This window comes from Miniopterus natalensis, chromosome 10 (assembly GCF_054644295.1).
Source record: "Miniopterus natalensis isolate mMinNat1 chromosome 10, mMinNat1.hap1, whole genome shotgun sequence".
In the NCBI taxonomy this organism is placed as follows: domain Eukaryota; kingdom Metazoa; phylum Chordata; class Mammalia; order Chiroptera; family Miniopteridae; genus Miniopterus; species Miniopterus natalensis.
Window position 1 is genome coordinate 46,043,804 of NC_142090.1, and position 21,022 is coordinate 46,064,825.

Below are 21,022 nucleotides of genomic sequence, written 5' to 3' on the forward strand. Positions count from 1 at the left end.
GCCCCCTCCACAGCTGACCCCCAGCCCTGCCCACCCATCTACAAGACATCTCTTATTTCATTCTTCCTGGCCATCTTTATTGCTGTTAACTTAATATCCTTTCAGTAAATGTTTATGAAGCCCAATCTTTAGGTGCCACCCACAATAAAATGATAAATAACCAGAATAATCTAATAGGAAATTACACACACAAAAAAAATAAGCACTTTTGATACAAAGTGATAGTATCACTTTGATGGAGAATGTATAAAACATTAAAGGAACAAGGAAATTTCAATACTTGCCTACTCTCTGTAGACCCTGAAGGTACAAAACAGTGTTCCCCAAAAGAATACAGAGATATTCCCTGCCCTTCAGAAGCTTATAATGTAAAGAAGGACAGGAGAAATAAATGTGTTGACTTGTTATCAGAATCCAAGTGATGATGTGCTATGGAAATGTGATATTCCATTATATTATTTATAAGATGTTGCTGAGCATTAACAGGCATAGCTATTAATAAAGTTAGTCACTAAAATAAAGTGATGAGCAGAGCCACTGAGTTGCATAACTGCAGGCTCCTTCTTCACATAATGTCCTGTGAGAATGGCTGCCCTAGATACCAACTCCCTGCACCTGTAGAGCACCTACTAAGAGCTAGGAACTGTGCCCTGAGTGTATAATGTTAGGCAAAAGGGATTAACCCTGCTCCCTTATAACTTACTCTTCTGAGGAGGAGACAGACATTTAAGAAATACGTGTGCAAATAAACATGACTACAGTTATAGTCAATACTATAAAAGGAAAAGAACAGTTTGCTATAGAAGAAATGTAATTTTTAAAGGGACCACAAAGAAAACTTTCTCTGTGAGTACCTGGCATTTCCTCTGAGACCTAAAGGCCACACAGGGGTTAACTAGGCAGAGAGAGGAAAATATGCAGGCAGAGGTGAGAGATCTGTGAGCTTTGGGAACTAAGAGAAGGGGCCGTGCTCCAGAGTGAGTAGCCAGGATGAGGGATTAGCGTGGTCCAGAGTGAGGAGCCAGGATGAGGGATTAGTGGACAGGGCCCAGCTCTTGCAGAGCCTGGTGGGTCAAAGAGGAGTTTGGGGTTGGAGTTAAAGGCAATAGGATGTGGTGGGAGGGAATTAGGTAGACCCTTCTCTGCTGGGAGTAATACGGGGGCTGGTGAGCAAGAAGGATTGTGGAGAAGTCTGTTAGTGCATAGATGCTCCGTAAACAAATATCAAACTGAACTCTTTATTTTCAGTGTGAAAATTTTAGTTCTGATCTGTTTCTTTTCTATTTTCTAAACTTAATAGAAATGTTTTCCATTAGAAAATATGAAAGCCTTGCTGTTGTTTGGTCTTTTGCCCTGCCTGAAGCAGATATATCTCAGTTGAGTGATTACCAGTCTGTTAATAACAAACGTATCTGAGTCCATAAAACAAAACTTGCTCTGGCTAATTATTTCCTCTGGGTCATTGAATGTTCAAACTCATTTGAGCCTCAGGCATTTTTTGGATTTTACTGCCACCTAGTGTCGCTGAAAACATACATTTATTTGTGTTTCTGAACAAGACACTCCCCAAAACTGTACAACTAAGCAAATATATTTCTACTTCTAGAATGGGAGAATGTTTGTTTTGGTTTTATTTATATTGCATTTAAATCAATATAAAATAAGTCTAGTCTTATTTATAACCCTCTCTGTCTGTCTAGTTATCTAGGGTTTCACCAATCCTTCTGATTTTCACTCCTAGTGTCTTCTTAAAGCTTTCATGTGAAAACTCCCACAGATGCCATGTGAGTTAGACCAGTATGCCCATTCCACATGAGTGTCAAGCTTTAGGGAGGAGTAGGAGTTGAAATCCAACCCATAGCCTGCTTCCCAAGTCAAATGCAGAGGGGTTGTGGCTGCTCAAGGACTGGCATCTTTTTCTAATTTGCAAACATAAGTTAGCAGCAGCCCCAGAGTCACTCCACAGTGGTCCCACACAAAATTCAGGGCTCACTGTTCCCCTGAGGCTACTGGTTTGGGGACTAGTTTTAGTTTCTGTTTTAGTCTGTTTTTACAAGGCTCAGAAAGATCATTGGCCCAAAATTCTCAAGCTATTACAGTTCAGTTTGGTTTGGTTTTGTTAATCAGAGTTTTGCACAGAATGTTGCAATAATGAATCGTCTTTTCAGAGCACGAGTGGGGATGTCCGTGCATTTATGTTACCTTCCTCCATGCACTTGTTCAAACGCACCAGAACACACCTTTTTTACCACATTCTTCATTGTGATTCTCTTTTTCTTCAAAGATCCCAAGCCACTCGTTTCCGTTGGCATCAACCAGCTCCTTTTGACAAGCAGCAGACGTGGGCAATAGATAATGTCTATATTGGGGATGGCTGCATAGACATGTGCAGTGGCCATGGGAGGTGCATCCAAGGAAACTGTGTGTAAGTAGATTTGTTTTCTTCCTTCTGTAGAAAATTCCTGACTCAAATTCCAGCCAGGAGATTTTTCTGAAACTGGTTTATTCATCATGTCAAAGCTACCTTATACATTTTTCCTAAAATCTGATACTGAGCTAGCTACAGAGTTTATGACGATTGTATCTTTATTCTTGCTTGGAGATTAAGAACTGAACACTAGCTATCTTGTCAGGAGAAGGCTGAATTATAACTGACTGTGTTTTCTTTCCTTCCGTGTTTCTGTGATACACCAGAACCTTGAAATAGACATTAGAAAAGGATCAGGGGTTCAGTATGTTTTAACCAAAAACACATCATTATATATTTTCCTCACTTAGGTCTGAATATATGTAATGATATGCATTAACTGTGGATTAATTGGCCTTCCTGTATTGTTTGCATAAGAAAGTATATAAATGCCTGATCAGTTTACCAGACATTTGATGGAGAGGCTTAGTATTTTACTCTTAGAGATCCTTGGCATCTTTGGAAGGATCTAAAGAAGGTGTGAGTGAGTGAGTGAGTGAGTGAGTGAGTGAGTGAGTGAGTGAGTGAGTGAGTGTTGTGTAGTGTACTGCAGGCCCCTGTGCTTTATTTTCAAAGATTATACTGTTTGAGAGGTAGTATGAATGAAGATGCTGAGGGAGATTTCATCGTTCCCTCTCCACTAATCTTCACACACCTGGGAAGTCTTTCCTTTTTTGTTTAATGACTCTAGCCCATATCCAGAATGATCTCTGAGGCTCCTGAACCTCCCAATTCTGCATTCATATTTCTTTCCACATCAAACAAAAAAGTCCGTCCTTTGGTCAAAGAGGGCACATGCTATCCAAAGTATCCTTCTGCTGTTGGGAACATGGCTTCTTGGATTCCCAATTGGCCCAAAGGCTCTATTAAAAAGACCAATTTTGTCAATTATTAAGGCCTACCAGTTTAGTTTGGCAGCTGCAACTGTTTATCAGCCATCCAGAGCTGTGTCATATAGAGACAGGGCTTTAGTAAATTCTGAAGGTGCTTCTTTCTCTCCACCTGTAAGCCCACATCACTACTTTAGGATAGTCTAGAGGCATTTAATTCACAGCTTATTTTTAACCTAAAGCACTCTCAAGGAGAGCAGATGAATTCTGGCAAGCTCTGTAAAGATGAGTAGCCTTTCATCATCATGGACTGGGAAAAAGAGTTGGCTTCACTAATTTGAGAACGCTCTTATGGGGGCTTTGTTTGATGTTGACTTTTCCTTTCTCTTTCTCCATACCCAGCTGTGATGAGCAGTGGGGTGGCCTGTACTGTGATGAGCCCGAGATGTCCCTTCCAACTCAGCTCAAAGACAACTTCAATCGAGCTCCATCCAACCAGAACTGGCTCACTGTGAACGGGGGGAAATTAAGTACCGTGTGTGGAGCTGTGGCATCAGGAATGGCTCTCCATTTCAGCGGGGTGAGTGGCTGGCTACAGGTTATTCATTTCTGCGTCCTCTGAGTTTCCCCCAAATAGCAGAGCCTCTTTTGAAGTTTAATTGGCAGATGCCAAGTTATACACTCTAAATGCACAACTCAGATCTGAACTTGCAACTTTATACATAGAGAAAATACTAATTCCAACATTTTCCTATCACAGGTCAGTTGAGACAATTTAATTATGCAGAGTATTGCCAACACAAGGCATATTTAAGTACAGGTTTTTAGAACATAAGTGAATTTCCATCCTGGGAGAGAGTGCTTGTACAATGTCTGAGGGCTTCCATCTTGATGATGCTGTAATTGAAAACTCTTGAGCTTGGGACAGATTTCGGATTTAAGGGGCCAAAATCTGGAAAATGAGCTTCAATGTTTTCTGAATTTATTAATAACAATTAATCCTTTCTGTAAATTATCTAAGAAAGAATAATGGTCAGTAATTACTAGATATTTGTATTTATAGCAAATTATTTTGTGAATGACAGCAGCAATGTTAGAAAATTTATTTCAGAAATTTATGCTCATTCTACATTGCTGCCAAAAATGACTTGTTTAATAATAGTATTTATCCAATACCATAATTAAATACCCTTCATAGGCAATTTAATTTTAAAAAATTATAAATTCACTATCAGTTCTTTATTTCCCTATCATGCCCTACCTTAGAGTTTGCATTTGTGCCAATGAAGTACATTATTTATATCCAGTGTTTTAGGCCCAAGAGTAACAAGAGAACATACAATATATAGTATTTTTATGATCAACGCCACTAACTAGGAATGCAGTGTGTGTTCACAATACTCTTCCTAGCTTAGGTGGAACTCTAAAAGGCCTAGTTTTCCTCATATGTTCAACCAAGAAATCTCTACCTCATATGTTCAACCAAGAAATCTCTACCTACCTACATTAATGAGTTAATATAGATGATATTAAAATCAGCTATAAAAGTTTAAATAAAAAGCATTACAACTATTAATCATAATAAATGCCTATGAATAACTGGAAATAGTTTAATAAAAACATAGAGCACTTACTTTCATTCTAGCTCTCCTCTTGCTTATAAGAAAGTAAAAGAGGATCTCCTTTGATACATCACCCTTCGTAAGTTCTAATACTGAAATTTCAAAGTTCAGCAAATATTTGCTGAGTACCAACTGTGTGCTAGAGGCCATGCTAGGAGCTAGTATAACAGGAGAGATGAATAAAATGAGTATTATGATACTGTGTGACTTGTATTACAGAAGAAAAATAAAAGGGATGGAAGTCAGAGAAAACCTATGACCTGCAATCACAATTCCTTATCACTGTCTGTTCCATTCTGCTTTTCCTTAGGGTTGCAGTCGATTGTTAGTCACCGTGGATCTAAACCTCACTAATGCCGAGTTTATCCAATTTTACTTCATGTATGGATGCCTGATTCCACCAAACAACCGTAACCAAGGGGTTCTCTTGGAGTATTCTGTCAATGGAGGAATTACCTGGAACCTGCTCATGGAAATTTTCTATGACCAGTACAGCAAACCTGGGTTTGTTCTATTTTATCTCTAATAACAAGTATGATTAGCAAACATTCTTGGTGAGACCTGCCAGTAATCAATCACAGGGACCAAAAAGGACCTCAGCCTTACTCATCAGTAGAAGATGCCTCTGAGACTGACATAAAGATAAGGTTTTTGAGATGGATAAACACCTGGTTCCAGTTTTTAAGACCAACTAGTTATGTTTTTTAAAATATTTTTATTTTTTTTAGAGAGAGAGGAAGGGAGAGGGAAAGAGATTGAGAAACACTGTTGTGAGAGTAGAGCATCAGTTGGCTGCCTACTACTGCACATGCTTTACCAGGGATCAAGCTGGCAGCCTGGGCATGTGCCCTGACCAGGACTCAAACCGGTGACCTCTTGGTGCATGGGAGGTCGTTCAACCAACTGAGCCACATAGGCCAGCTAGTTTTCAGATCCAAGGATAAGATAAAATATACTATCACAGTGCCAATAATGAATAGATCCAGCATCAAAAAAAACATAAATTCATGTGATTGTGATAAGTTCAGCAACATTTTGGGGAAATGGAAACAGAAAAATTATTTATTTATATAGTGTTCACTCTGTTTCAGAGAGTTGGAGGCTAAAAAAATAAACATAATAAAATGTAAATATCTTGAAGAATCTTAGAGTCTGTTTTTTAATTCCTTATTTAAAAACCCTGAATAAACACAGTACATGGGTCATTTTTAAAAATATATATTCTTGAAGGGCAGAAAGCAATCAATGTGACCAATTAGAAAAGTCAAAAGTTAAAAAGGAAAAGAGCGTATTTATTACAGTAGGAGAAAGAGGAAGAGAAGGGTAAGACCACAGGGAGAGAGAAATGAGAAGACTGGAGAAAGGAGAGCAGAGTGGAGGGTGGGGAAAGGTGCAGAGGGGAGGGATGAATAAAGCCCAATCATGAGTAAGGAAAAGCATCAAAAAGAAGAAGAAGAAGGCCTGGCTGGTGTGGTTCAGTGGTTGAGCATCGACCTAGGATCCAGGAGATTGAGGTTCAATTCCCAGTCAGGGCACATGCCCAGGTTGTGGACTTGATCCCCAGTTGGAGTCATGCAGGAGGCAGCCGATCAGTGACTCTCTCTCATCATTGATGTTTCCATCTGTCTCTTTCCCTCTCCCTTCCTCTCTCTGAAATCAATAAAGATATATTTTTTAAAAATTTAAAAAGAGGGGGAAGGGAGAGGAGGAAGAAGAGGAAGAAACGTAGATAATCTCTCAGCGTATGGCAAACCACGTACAGGCTAAATATTAGATAAAATAAAAACATTTTTAAAATATTGTAAATAATCATTAAAGTCAATGTATTTGTTAAGAATAGGTTCAGCAGTGAATGACAGAAAACCCAAAATAACATAAACAAAAGGGTTTTTTCCCCTCTATTATGTAAATAGCCCAGGGCTGCTCTAGGGGCTTCACAAGCACTAGAGACCCAGGTTCCTTCTACCTTGTGTTACTGCTACACTCAACACGCGACCTCCAAAAGGGGGACTCTAGCTCCGCCACTTCCCAGCCAGCAGGAAGGAGGATGGGGCAAGAAGGGTGTGTTGTCTCCCTTGGAGGACATTTCTTGACCATTGCCCATACCTCTATTCCCATTCCAACAGCCAAAATTTAGTCACAGAGTCACACCCAGGTGCAAGGGAGTCTGGACATATTATCTTTATTCTGGGTGACTGTTCTGCCTAAAAAGATGGGCTCCTATTATAAAGGAAGAAGGGGAGAGTGGCAATGGAGGAAATGCCTGCATCTCTGCCACAGGCAAAAGATTTAAATCCTGCACTTGGGTTAAAGGTGGACACCAATAAAAAAATCCAATAGAATCTAACTGGTACACAGTGTCATAGTGCAAAAAATGTTCTCATGTATTAGGAGGAGATAATAGACAGACAAAGTACACCACTCTCTTGGTCTTTATGGAAGAAGTGATCAAGACTCTCAAGTGTGAGTTCCTGAACAGTTAAACAGCATTATATACAGGGAGAAGGAAGTTATGTTCCTGTAGGGAAAAGCATAGCTATCTAATCTACTTTAGTTTTCTAAAGGAGAAACTAATTGACCGAGACAGGAACAATGTTCATAATTTATTTAAACTTCCAGCAGCCTTAGATAAATTTCCACTCCAAAGGTTTTTCAAATGTGGTCAAGGATTTATCAAAAAAGGAAACTAATTTAGAAAAAGAAAGCTACAAGATGGGTATCCCTCTAGGAATGGATAGATTTTCTGATATATTTAATACATTTTAATATGTTAATAAAACATGCCAAATCAATGGAAAAATTATAAAAAGATCTTATAGGGTGAACATACAAAAAGGGAGTGGGGAGGGGCACAGAGACCTTCAAAATTGAGATGCATGAGGAAATGAACTTTGGAAAAGATTATTTACCTAAAGACCGATGGTCTCCAATCTGCCAGTAACTACACAGGAAGTATGTAGGACTCATAATCTACACTTTCTTTCCCTAAGACCAAGATCCATTAAGCTGTCATGGCCCAAAAGTTGCACAAAATGATGGACATAATAAAAAAAAAGTATTTAAAATCTAGGTACTGGAAATCCAACTAAAAGCATCCTAGCATTGAATGGACCTTGATTGATCCCCATCTGGAATACTGCCTTCTATTCTGATCACTATACCTGAAGAAAGACATAAAAGAGAACAGAAGAAGGGAAACTAAAACCAACAAGGAGATACTTGTAAACAAAACTAAAATAATGAAATCTCTTCAATGTGCAAGACCAAAACTAAGGGACTCATCATCAGAGCTCTCAGCTTAAGGGTTCTTCACAGGATGAACTTGGGCTTGCTGGCCCCATCCTGGAGTACTAATACTACAAGGCAACTTTGAAAGTAAAGGGAGGTAGATTAGCATGGATTAAAAGTGAGACTTTATGCAGAGGAGAGCAAACCTCAGGAAATTATTTTCCCTATCAGACTTTATGAGTTGTGAATATAAGTTTGAAAGGGTTTCATATATTCCTGGGGTTTAAATGAATAATTGTGACTAAGGGGTATTTCAGACCTTATTTCTAGTTCATTAAGGTTCATGTTGGAGCTTAGAGCCATGTTTTTTTTCCATGTCTGTCCTTGGTGACTGAGTCAGGGATGGCATGCTGGGCTTGTTAGCCCATGGTTCTCACTCGGCAGTTCTTAGTATAATGTTTTCAATAACACATAAGACAAAGTCAATGTCAAACCACAGGCAACTGATAAAGTAATTACATAGAGCCTGGTACTGTCAGGCGGAGAGTCCAAATGTCCTGCCATAATCTAGTGTGCATATTTCAAGCAAATTGCTGATACTCATTAGAAGTAGAATGAAATCAAGGAGCCAGGAAAAGGAAACAAATGAAATTAATTCCAAGGTGACAAAAAACAACAACAGTCAATTGGCTTCTGTTTACCCAAGCGCATGTACTCCAGGCCTAGAGATCCCAGGCAAACAGGAAATTGTGGAGTTCTAAGGCCACCCAGGGCAGTTGAGAAAGTTGGTAGTTCCGGGATACTGGAATTGTTCATATTCTGTTTCCCCAGCGTAGTGACTCGAGAGACTTCTTGAGATCAAGCCAGTTCACCATGGTTTTTAAAAATTATTTTAGTCAATGTACTCTCCTCAGTCGCATGTGACATGGTCGTAAACCTTTGACTTACATGAGACATTTGACAAGACTCCCCCCACCCCCACCATCATTTTCTTCCAGATTTGTGAATATCCTTCTCCCGCCTGATGCTAAAGAGATTGCTACTCGCTTCCGCTGGTGGCAGCCAAGACATGATGGCCTGGACCAGAACGACTGGGCCATCGACAATGTCCTCATCTCAGGCTCTGCCGACCAGAGGACAGTCATGCTGGACACCTTCAGCAGCGCCCCAGTGCCCCAGCACGAGCGCTCCCCCGCAGACGCTGGCCCTGTCGGCAGAATTGCTTTCGACATGTTTATGGAGGACAAAACTGAAGGTAAATTTTTCATATGCTAAATAAAAACCTAGTGGAAATGCAGTTTGGATTTGTGTCTTTTCAAAAGAGTGGAATATGAAACCTTTTACAGATTCTCAGATGGTATAGGAACAAAAAAACGGGTGGGGGGTCACCCTTTTGTTTTTCTCAACCTTCCTAGTTTACATTACAACTAAATCTTCTATTCAAACCATCAAGTATGTTTTTAATAAATAACATTCTATAATTTTGTTAACAGAATAATTTTATTTTCTTAGAAAATTTTCATCTCTGTTTCTGTTTTCTACTTTGAGTAGAAAGTAAGCATTTCCTGGTCACTACTTTTAATATGGAAAGCCAACTATACATGTCAGATGTACTTGGGATGGCATTTCATGCTTCAGAGAGTGTCCAAGGTCTTGCTTATTACTCTTCCTTCCAATAGTGCAGTGATCCTGGTGAACTGACAAGGGTCTTGCCGTGCTATTCTTATTTTCAATGTCTTGTTTTCTTTTCATTTCATAACACTATTTTGGTCACTTTTTTTAAAGTTGTGTCTTATATAAAGTGTGTGGCTTAAGTCATGCCACATCCATGGTTACACTACTTAAAAAAGTATCTTCAGGTCAAGTAGAGCTGTTTAATTAAACATCTCACCAACACTGCAAGTGTTACCCAAACAGTGAAAATAGATATAATATTATCTATTCATTACCTGCAGCTTGATCCTAGAATCTTGCATAGAAAAATAGATGTATTTTGCAATAAGACTGATAAGAATCTTCCAGAGGAATGATACCTATGCTGAAAAAATTTGAGGAATTTTAATAATTTAAAATATTTAATTATTAATGTTTTATTATAAAAGTAATACATGTTCAGAGTGTGAAATTGAGAAAATACAGAAAATCAAGAGGATGAAAATAAAAATCACTCAGATGATAACCATCAATATTTTGGTATTTCCCTTAGATTCTTTTTTCTATGCCTTTACATAAACATATTTTTAACAAAATTGTAATTATAAGTTATGCATATTTTGTATCCTGCTTTTTTCATTTAGAATTAAATTCTGGCCCCGCTGGGTGTGGCTCAGCAATTGAGTGTCGACCTAGGATCCAGATGATCGGGGTTCGATTCCCATTCAGGGCACATGCCTGGGTTGCAGGCTTGATCAATGACTCTCATCATTGATGTTTCTATCTCTCTCTCTCCCCCTCCTTTCCTCTCTCTGAAATCAATAAAGATATATTTAAAAAAAAAAAAAGAATTAAATTCTGATCACTTTCCCATGTTCTTAAATATCTTTGAAAATACCATTTTAATATTTGTATAATTTTTTACCATAACTTATTTACCATTTTGACATTGTTTAATATTTAATTATTCTCATTAATTCATTTATTAGTATGTCATGTGGCACAGTGGTGAAAATACAAATATATTTAATAAAAATCACTTTTAAGTAGGAAAAGCTTAAAAGTAGTCTTATTCTCTTAAGAAGGTTATTAAGATTTACTTACATAGATCTCTTTCAGAACTTTGCTAAATTATTTATTTTTTCCAGTGTAATGGTTTACATGGTGAGCTTAGGATCAGAGAATAATTTAAGCACTGCTTCTGTATAAATAAAAACAAATACAGATTATTTGTTTGACTACCTAAAATACCGGTGTTTATTTTAAGCTTAATTGGTGATATACAATTGAAGGAACAAACTTCTGCCTCCTGCCTGTCTTGCAAAAATGGTATTCCTAGAAATTGTAATATCTACTTACAGGAGTTGTTTGAGAAATTGCAGAACAGATTGATGAGTTAGTTGATTAATGTATGCCTTCTTTCATTAGGATTACAGAGTTCTAGCATTAAATCAAACATGTACCTCAGAATAAACTGTCTCAAGGTATTGGAATCAGATTTCTGTGCACTTTGACTCTTGAGTCCTCTATCAGTGCTGTAGGATTAAATGTAGCTCCAAATCCCTTGGAATGAAAACTAACAGATAATGGTATTAGAGTGGCTATTTGAATCCCAGATATAAAACTGCTTGTTCTACAGGTCTGTATCATGTTCAGACAAAATGGAAAGGACACAACACAGGTGAAGGCTGAATTCCAATTAAATCGTTTGGTCTCTTCTCTGAATCCTCTGAGGCCATCCCACCCTGCAGCTTGCCAGAGGTCCCAGGCCTCTGGTTGTGCTGGTTTGTTCATCTCCGCTGAAAACACTGGAGCTAGTCAGGAAACTTTCAGAGAAAAGTTGAGCCTATAAAATCAAAGTATATTGTGAATTAGATGCAACTTGTACATATGTTTAATTTCTAACCTTTCTGGGATAAAATTATGTTAAAAATACTTCTTCAGGCAGAGAAAGGGAATTATGACGTGTGTGGTGGGGGGATAGAGAGAGAGATGGAGTGGGGGAGAGAATAGGATGTACTCTGCACTAATCAAGTCATAATCTTGCTGCTTAAATTGTCCTTAGACTCTTATAAGCTTTTTTTCATATTACTTTATTGAGATATAATTGAAATACAAAAAGCTATAGAGAATTAATTTTTACAACTTGATGAGTTTGCAGATAAGTATACACCCATGAAACAAACCATCATGACAATCAAGGCCATAAATTTATCAGTCACTTCCAAAGTTTTCTCCTGCCCCTTCCCTTTTTTAATATTGACTTTTCTGTTATGGTAAGAGCACTTAATATGAGATCTACTCTCTTAGCAAATTTTAAAGTATATAATACAGTATTGTGAGCTATAGGCCCTGTGTTGTACAGTAGACTTCCAGAACTTGTTCACCTTGCATTACTGAAACTTTGTACCTTTTGACTGAGATTTCTCCATTTCCCTTTTCCCCCAGCCCCTTGGAACCACTGTTCTCTCTAGTTCTATGAGTTTGACTAATAGCAAGGTTTTTTAATTACCCAAGTGGCACTATCAGAATTTGAGTAGAAGTAGCTAACTCACTTTTACTCATTTCCCTATCATGTTAATAAAAATTATTTCTTCTTCTAGATCCTGCCTAAAAGTTAAATATCTGTCAGGAAAAAAATGACGTTTCCCTTTGATTTTCATTTACAACACATATAATACATTCTTCTTTTCCAAATGTAAACTTATTAATATCAGGCAGTAGGTATATCAGCCTCCAAGTGTCCATGTTCCTAAAGTGATGGTACTTACTTTCATGTTTTGTCTGTGGATTGTATGTAATATATATAAGAGATTTCTACTTAATTCTAGATCTTGCTTAAAGTGAAAATTTACCTCAAGTATTTTTGTCATAAAATTTTCATCTTTTGTTTTTCAAGTGAGTGAGCATTGGCTATTCCACGATGATTGTACAGTAGAAAGATTCTGTGACTCCCCTGATGGTGTCATGATTTGTGGCAGTCATGATGGGAGAGAAGTGTACGCAGTGACTCACGACTTGACTCCCACTGAAGGCTGGATCATGCAGTTCAAGGTGAAAATGTTATGGTCTTGATTACATAAATAACCATAAACTAGCAATATAAAAATGAAACCCTGGCCAGGTGGCTCAGTTGATTGGAGCATCATCCTGTAAAACAAAAGGTCATGAGTTTGATTCCCAGTCAAGGGCACATACCTAGGTTATGGGTTTGATCCCCAGTCAGGGCACATAAAGGAGACAACTGAAGGGTGTTTCTCTTATCGATGTTCCTCTCACTCCCTCTCTCTCCCTTCCTCTCTCTCTAAAAATCAGTAAAATATCCCTGCATGAGGATTTAAAAGAATAAAATAAAATAAATCATAGAGACAAATATCTAATATTTCATTGACTTAATATATACTTTGAAAAATAAAATTTAATGTTAAGGTAATATACAACCCAACTATCTATAACATAATGACTTAAAGTATTTTATTTCTGAACTATTTCAAGGTGAACCTTTCTTAAGAGTAAATGTGGTTCTGCTCAGAGTTAGACACTGATAGAGCAAATACTGACAAAAAATATGTTGGATACTGATTCCAATTGGCGTTCTTTTCCTTGCAAGATTAAAGCTATTATGGTTATATCTACTTTTTTTACAAGAGCATTTTAATGTTTCTGAAGAAATAGAAGTATGGAAAACAAAGGCATGAGTAGCATTAACACCAACATCAATTTTGGCCAAGATTTTGTCAACCAATTTATTCTGTCTACCTTAGTTGCACTGTATTAGCAACAAATGTCACATTATAGCTATCTCCATCAACAAAGGGTGCTAGGCCTTATTAAAAGTACCTTCTATTATCACTTCATTGTGTCTTACTTGTAGTTGAAAGTGATTTATTGAAAGTCATAAATTGTAGGACAAAATAGTAAACTTCGTAAAGCTGTTAGCAATCCTTCTCGGTCTGCATTCTGCCAAACAGAAGCACCAGACTATTAGCACAACAAACAACAATTTGTAAGAGGGCCCAGGGCTCCTCAGGCAGTCAGCCAGCCATGGCAAAAGCAAAGGTTTCAGCTTCTTTCCAGACTCCCTGCACAATATATTTGGCACTTTCTATAATTTGTCACCTGGAGCAGCCATGTCAACTTTCCCACCCATCAGCAGAACAAAGAATAAACCTGAAAATACAGGATAAATGTGAGGCAGTGTCTATCAAGTGATCAGCAATGTTCTTGTGCCAAGTCCTTAGAGTAGAAACATGTAATATGGGTTTAATAAATTAACAAGCTTGTTTTTCTGTTTACAGATCTCTGTTGGATGTAAAGTGTCTGAAAAAGTTGCCCAGAATCAAATTCATGTGCAGTATTCTACTGACTTTGGTGTGAGCTGGAATTATCTGGTCCCTCAGTGCTTACCTGCAGACCCAAAATGCTCTGGAAGTGTTTCTCAGCCATCTGTATTCTTCCCAACTAAAGGATGGAAAAGGATCACCTACCCCCTCCCTGAAAGCTTAGTGGGAAAGTAAGTAAAAAATTAAAATAAAGCCTGATTTTAATCATCCAGAAGTAGATTAAGGACACTGTGGTTGAACCTGAAATTCTGTGTAATTGTAGGTAAAATATTGCCTTCCTCCCTAACTCTAAAGGCTAATTGTTGACCTCCATGATGAGCTAACTCAAGGAGACCTCAAGTTGTAATTCTCAGACTTGTCAAGACAGGCCTTGGCAGGCCCTTTCATGTTCCATACCTCAGTGTCTGCAACTGAGGTGACAGAGCAATATTGATGGCCTTGGAGCCAGATGAGAAGGTGTATGTTGCCTTATGGACCTTGTAGACTGTGGTCCACCACACATTATATGCTTTCCACATTACAGCCTGTCAATCCATGATAGAGCCAGGAGCAAAATCCTAACTCACCATGCTGTTTGTACAAATCCTAACTCTTCATATTCTTTGTACAAATATGGTTTATAGGTTTCATTTTTCTCTTCTCAAAGCATTATGTTCTGCACCTGATGTGAAAAGTAATTAACCTGGAGCAGTAGTGAGCCAAGATGATTAAACTGTTCCCTGAAAAGTCTGTGGATAAGTTAATTTAAGGCAATTCCAAAAGATTTCTTTTCAACTATAAAATTAGTAAAAAAGATGCATTAAAGAAAATGATAGGTGAACCTCCACCATAGGAATCATAGAGTGTGGCTAAATGAAAAACCCTCTTGTAAAACAGTTACAATATTATGACCAGAACACATACAGCCTTTGAATAAGGTGCTTACACACAGCTTTTCCAGTGTTCTGTAGGTGTCATTTACTACATAAGCATTCGCAGTTTTCTGGAACAAATCTAAAGGGCTTGGTCAATTAACATAATAGGAAGCTAAGTCAGGATGCTTTCATCTGCAGGTAACAGGAAAGCCAATTCAAACTGGCTCAACTCAAAATAAAATGTATTATATTGATAATGAAAAGAATCCAAAGACAGGTGGATTCCAGGAGGAGTTGACTCACAAGCTCAGCAGTGTCTTCAAGGACATTGTTATTTGTTACTCTTATTCTTTGTTCCACTGTCCCCACACTGGCCTCGCTCAGCCTTCAACCTGGTCTCCTGAACATAGATGACTTTCAGAAAACTGGAGCAGAATGCATTCTTACGAGCAGAATGAATGTGTTCAATGAGAGAGAAAGAGTCGCTTTTCTTTCAAAGAGAGCCAGGACAAGCACCTCCTTGCATCTCATTGGTACAAATTAACTCAAGAATGCCATTTCCTGACTCAGTCAATAGTTAAGGGAATTCTATTACAATGTTTATCTCATATGTCTCATCTGGGGTAAAATGCATGCTGGGAAGCCACCACTACATCCTTGCCTCATTTTCCCCCCACTTGTTCTCTCTTTTCTTTTTTATAATGAAGTATAATTTACATTCAGTAAAATACACATATCTTAATTTTTAGTGCATTGAGCTCTTACCATTGTGTAACCCATGTAACCACCACATGAAACAAGATACAGAACATTTATATCACCCCAGAAAGGTCCCCCATGCACTTAGAACTCTCTACACCAAGTATCTTAATATAAGGTTAATTATGAAGTTTGTATTTTTCCCAAAAGGCAGAGAACAACAATGATGAAATTAAAATCTTAGGAAAATGTCCTTTAATATAACCCTTTCAAATTTGTTTTCTAATTAGCATAGTTACTCTGAGAATATTATCTTTGGGGAATTCAGAAGTTTCTGTTTCTTAAGTGTACACCTGTGGGCTGGGTGTACACTGACAAGGCTCCGTCCAAGGATTCGCTCACCTTCCGTACAATTTCAGAAATGCAGTTAATGAACCTAAATTGAGATGCAATCACTGGACTCCAGTTCATAAGCAACGTGATTTATGATAATTTTGCGTTTTTAAATGTTCCTATTGCTTGAAATAGAGATTTCACTGTTTTCATTGTGTTTTACAAGTTTGCTCACATATTATAAAATTTAAATGACACTGGCTTTAAAGTTCCATGACTAGAAAGAGAAAGATAATGGCAGCCAGAAAACATTTTTTATCAATCCATTTCATACTCTCAGAGTGTCTTAAATGTTTTTTCTCTTGCACACTGAATGCACACGCAGGAAAATGAACCTGAATAAAGTTAACTTCTGTTTTTCACTCCTTTGCTTTTGTGTTGCTAATAGTCCAGTAAGGTTTAGGTTCTATCAAAAGTACTCAGATATGCAGTGGGCAATCGATAATTTCTACCTGGGCCCTGGATGCTTGGACAACTGCAGGGGCCATGGAGATTGCTTAAAGGAGCAGTGCATCTGTGATCCGGGATACTCTGGGCCCAACTGCTACCTGACTCACACTCTGAAGGTAATGTCAAAGCCCCCTGACAGAGCATGGTCTCGCACCATAGGCCCTGCGTAAGAACCAACTTACATGTGACACTAATAATTTATAGTAATGTTCTTTGGGGCCCCCAGTAAATAAATCGTTTGGGTGGAAACAAAAAAAGTATGCCCTAGGTTTCTTATGTATAAGAAAATTAGGATCAAGTTCTAGTACAGTTTACCCAGTTCATAAATACACCAGACTGTATGGGTTAGAGAACATAAATACTCTACATTTTTATAAGCAGACTCTATTTAAAGTCAATTTTAAGCCTTCTTTACATCACTTTTTCAGGAGATGTATTGTTGAAAGAGAATACTGCTGTTGTTATGAAATAAAGCAAATAGCTATCACACAAAAAGACATTTTCAAAATGGACTAAACAGTACTTAAATTTTTGTTCAGAAAATTCAGGGTTCTGATTTGCTAACTGCTGAAAAGTGGTTGTCTATTAAGAAAAGAGAGGTCATTCTTGGGAATTTTAGCTGATATATTATTATTTAAAATCAGCTGTAATTTTTTAAATTCCAAGATGTAATTCTGTATTACCTTAACTATCCCATAGTTCTTATCAGAAATTGTTATTTTTAACCATGTGCCACTTATTTTTCCCCCCAGACTTTTCTGAAGGAACGCTTTGACAGTGAAGAAATCAAGCCTGATTTATGGATGTCCTTAGAAGGTGGGAGTACTTGTACCGAATGTGGGATTCTTGCCGAGGACACTGCACTCTATTTTGGGGGATCCACTGTGAGACAAGCTATTACTCAAGATCTGGATCTCAGAGGGGCAAAGTAAGTTATTTAGGGGTTATTTTCATCACAACTTAGCAGATTGTCCCCAAAGCAAGGAACACACGTGGAAGAAGTTGTTATCCAAGACTTGAGTAGAATATTTGTTCTAATTTACTATTCTGATGGATAATATGTGCTTGCATTCAGATTCCTGCAATACTGGGGGCGTATTGGTAGTGAGAACAACATGACCTCCTGCCATCGGCCCATCTGCCGGAAGGAAGGCGTGCTGTTGGACTACTCTACCGATGGAGGCACGTTTCAGGGGTGAAAGCCTTACCTTGGAGCAGATCTCCAAATTCCATCCAGCGCTGCTCAGAAAAGTCTCTGCAAAGCAAATAGTGAAAGTTACAAAGAGAAAGTTACTGATCTTAGCTGTGTTACACATTCCATACATGTGACTTCTGGGTTAGCAAAATCTACCAAAAAAAGAGACAAGAGAGAAATCACATTTAAAAAAATTGTATGGTGTCAGGGGGTAGACTTATTAGGGAATCACTTCATAAGTTATGTAAATGTCTAACACCTATGCTGTACACCTGACATTAACATAATATTAAATGTTAACTGTAACTTAAAATATTTTAAGAAAAAAAATTAAATTAAATATTAAATTAAAAATCTCCAAAGTTTATTAGTAAAGAAAATCATGCTTAACTGAAGCTAGATTATAAATTATACAATTAAAATCTATTGTTTTTCTAGTTTTAGTGGGGTTTTTTTTATTTTTTTGTATGGTTTTCCAATGAAAAGAGAATTTTAAAACATTTTAAAGTGTTTTTAAAAGCTTTCATGTAAACAAGCATGTAATAAATGCTAAGAGAATCTACAAGAAAACTTCATTAATTATGAAATAAGATAGTCTGAATTTGTGAGTGTGTCATACACTATTTTCATCAAATTCTGCTTTATTATTTGGAAGTAGCTGAAACCAGAAGTAATACCATAAGGTCTTGAAAATCAGCTTAGTAGATAGATATTCTTAATAACTAGCAGATAAATAGATGGCCCTAAAGTATTTTATGTATTCAAAAGGTGTTTTCGTAAGTAATTTAAACATCCCACCTACAGTCTTATCAGTTGTTAAGAGGGAAACTTCATATCAGTCCAATAAACCACAAATTGCATAGAATAGTAATAGCTATATTTTATAATACTAGTTCTTGTCTTGAAACACAAAACATGGGTATTTCTCATTATTCATGAGAAATAATGCATATAGGAATATAGAACAAAATTGTAAAGGCAGAAAATATATCATTTTTATTTTAGAGTTTTTATTTTTAGCAAATATTTCTAAATACCCTTCCCTTCATAGCATCAACCTCATTTTGCAACAATATTTATAAGTGGGGAGCATTTACATTAAAGTCAGTGAAATCGGTTCTCATTGTCTGGTTGAAATGTATTTGGGAAGCTTGCAGTAGCTGCAGTATACTGGTGGTGTGTGGGCCTTTTCCCCAGATATGTTACTATGTTGATTCATTTATTATTATAGGAATTACTTGGACATTGCTCCATGAGATGGACTATCAGAAATACATTTCTGTTAGACACGACTACATACTTCTTCCTGAGGATGCCCTCACCAACACAACTCGACTTCGCTGGTGGCAGCCTTTTGTGATCAGCAATGGACTTGTTGTCTCAGGGGTGGAGCGTGCTCAGTGGGCACTAGACAATATTTTGATTGGCGGAGCAGAAATTAATCCCAGTCAACTAGTCGACACTTTTGATGATGGTAAGAAACAAGATATGGCGCAGTCTTTCCTGTGAGCCGTTGGTCTGTTTATGTCTTTGGATGAATTACTACATGAAGAACATTTAGAAGAGTGCCTAGTATATATTCAGTGCTCAGCAAATGTTACCTAAGGTTGGCAACTTGTTGAAATGTCAACTGAGAATTTAATAAATCCTGTTAAAGACAAAATGTCTAGCTCGAAATATAATTTAAAATTTCAGTACCCGAAAATAATTTTAGTTTCTTTAGGAATTTCTCTACTGCAGAGATATACATTAAAAGTGTACCAAGAATAATTTTGCAATAGTGAAAATTACCCAGGCTAGCAATTACATTTTAAAGGTTTGGTAATCATCATAGTACTAGCATTTAATAATCTTTTCTAGATTTGATTTCTCATATTGGATATATATTTATACCTATTAAATAAAATAAGAATAAATCTTGCCCTGGCCAGTGTGGCTCAGTTGGTTGGAGTGTCATCCTGTACACCAAAAAGTTGGAGGTTTGAGTCCCGGTCAGAACACATACCCAGGTTGTGGGTTTGATTCCCAGTCAGGGAGCATGCAGAAGGCCACCAATCTGTTTCACTCTCACATCAATATCTCTCTCTCTCTCCCTCTCTCTCTAAAATCAATAAAAAGCATGTCCTTGGCTGAAGATATTTTTTAAATTTATCTTTATTGTTGGAAGTATTACAGATATCCCTCTTTTTTCCCCACTGATCCCCTCCACCCTGAATCTCTCCCCCCCCCCCCCCAGCCTTCTCCACTATTGTCTGTGTGAGGATTTTTTTTAAAAGAATAAATCTTAAAGGGTAAGCAGAAAGCTAGAGCATAGACATTTATATAATTCAACAATAAGCCAGTCAGTTCAAGAGAATAACATGCCATATTACTTCCAACTTACCTTAACAGAAGGCACTTCCCATGAAGAAAACTGGAGTTTTTACCCTAATGCAGTAAGAACAGCAGGATTCTGTGGCAATCCATCCTTCCACCTCTACTGGCCAAATAAAAAGAAAGACAAGACCCACAATGTGCTCTCCTCCAGAGAACTCATTATACAGCCAGGGTATATGATGCAGTTTAAGGTAAGGGGAAATGGCTCTTCTGAACAGAGGATGAATTACGTTTGTGGGAGGGGATGTGGGGAGAATGCTTATTTGGACAAGTATAAGGAAATGATTGGTTTCATTCATTAAAAGAGACTTTATCTTATGGTTAAAAGAAGTAATCCTTCACAAAGGCTTTTATCAGATAGGATTATTTGAGCATATATAAAATGTATAAGTATATTGGGGCATAGCAAGAAATGTAACTGTATTTTTGTGTCTCAGATATGTAATCTTGAGTCCAGTTTCCCAAACCTTGGAAATAAAAGTCTCAATAGGTGCTTCTGCCCCCCCCTTTCTCTCTTTCTCTCTCTCTCCCCCTTTATCTCACTCCGCTTTCTCTTTCTATGCCTATTACATATATCGAGCCACTTTACTTCTTTATTTTTCCTTTTTTATTATGTCTTTCCATTTTCCTTTTGCCTCTGACTTCCAAACACAAACCTGTACATTACTGCAACTGGAACTTCCCAAATCCTCAAAGATTTTTAAAGGACTCTCAAATCTTTTAAGTGCTTATTTATTCACATAGAAGGATACAAAGGAAGACATAGGAGATCATTAATAGATTGAGAGAAAGATAAAGCAATATCAGTTGATGTCCTTATCATTGCAAAACACACTAAAAGAAAGGGCATTACAGATCATTTTAAAGGAAAACATAAGTTGTTCTAATGCCCTGTTTAAAGAGATGTGCTAC

At 37.4% G+C, this 21,022-nt stretch overlaps 1 protein-coding gene across 2 annotated transcripts in view; it reads left to right on the top strand.

Annotated features, from left to right (window-relative positions):
* The window catches only part of RELN (reelin), a 485,569-nt gene that overhangs the window by 444,749 nt on the left and 19,798 nt on the right, over positions 1-21,022 (top strand). For both annotated transcript variants that reach the window (XM_016219582.2, XM_087821107.1), the window contains exons 47-57: positions 2,285-2,425; positions 3,700-3,877; positions 5,230-5,423; positions 9,146-9,402; positions 12,700-12,854; positions 14,099-14,313; positions 16,478-16,655; positions 17,292-17,467; positions 17,615-17,721; positions 18,966-19,208; positions 20,126-20,301. In XM_016219582.2, the coding sequence (XP_016075068.2) occupies positions 2,285-2,425; positions 3,700-3,877; positions 5,230-5,423; positions 9,146-9,402; positions 12,700-12,854; positions 14,099-14,313; positions 16,478-16,655; positions 17,292-17,467; positions 17,615-17,721; positions 18,966-19,208; positions 20,126-20,301 (2,020 nt within the window). The remainder of the gene's footprint in view (positions 1-2,284; positions 2,426-3,699; positions 3,878-5,229; positions 5,424-9,145; positions 9,403-12,699; positions 12,855-14,098; positions 14,314-16,477; positions 16,656-17,291; positions 17,468-17,614; positions 17,722-18,965; positions 19,209-20,125; positions 20,302-21,022) is intronic.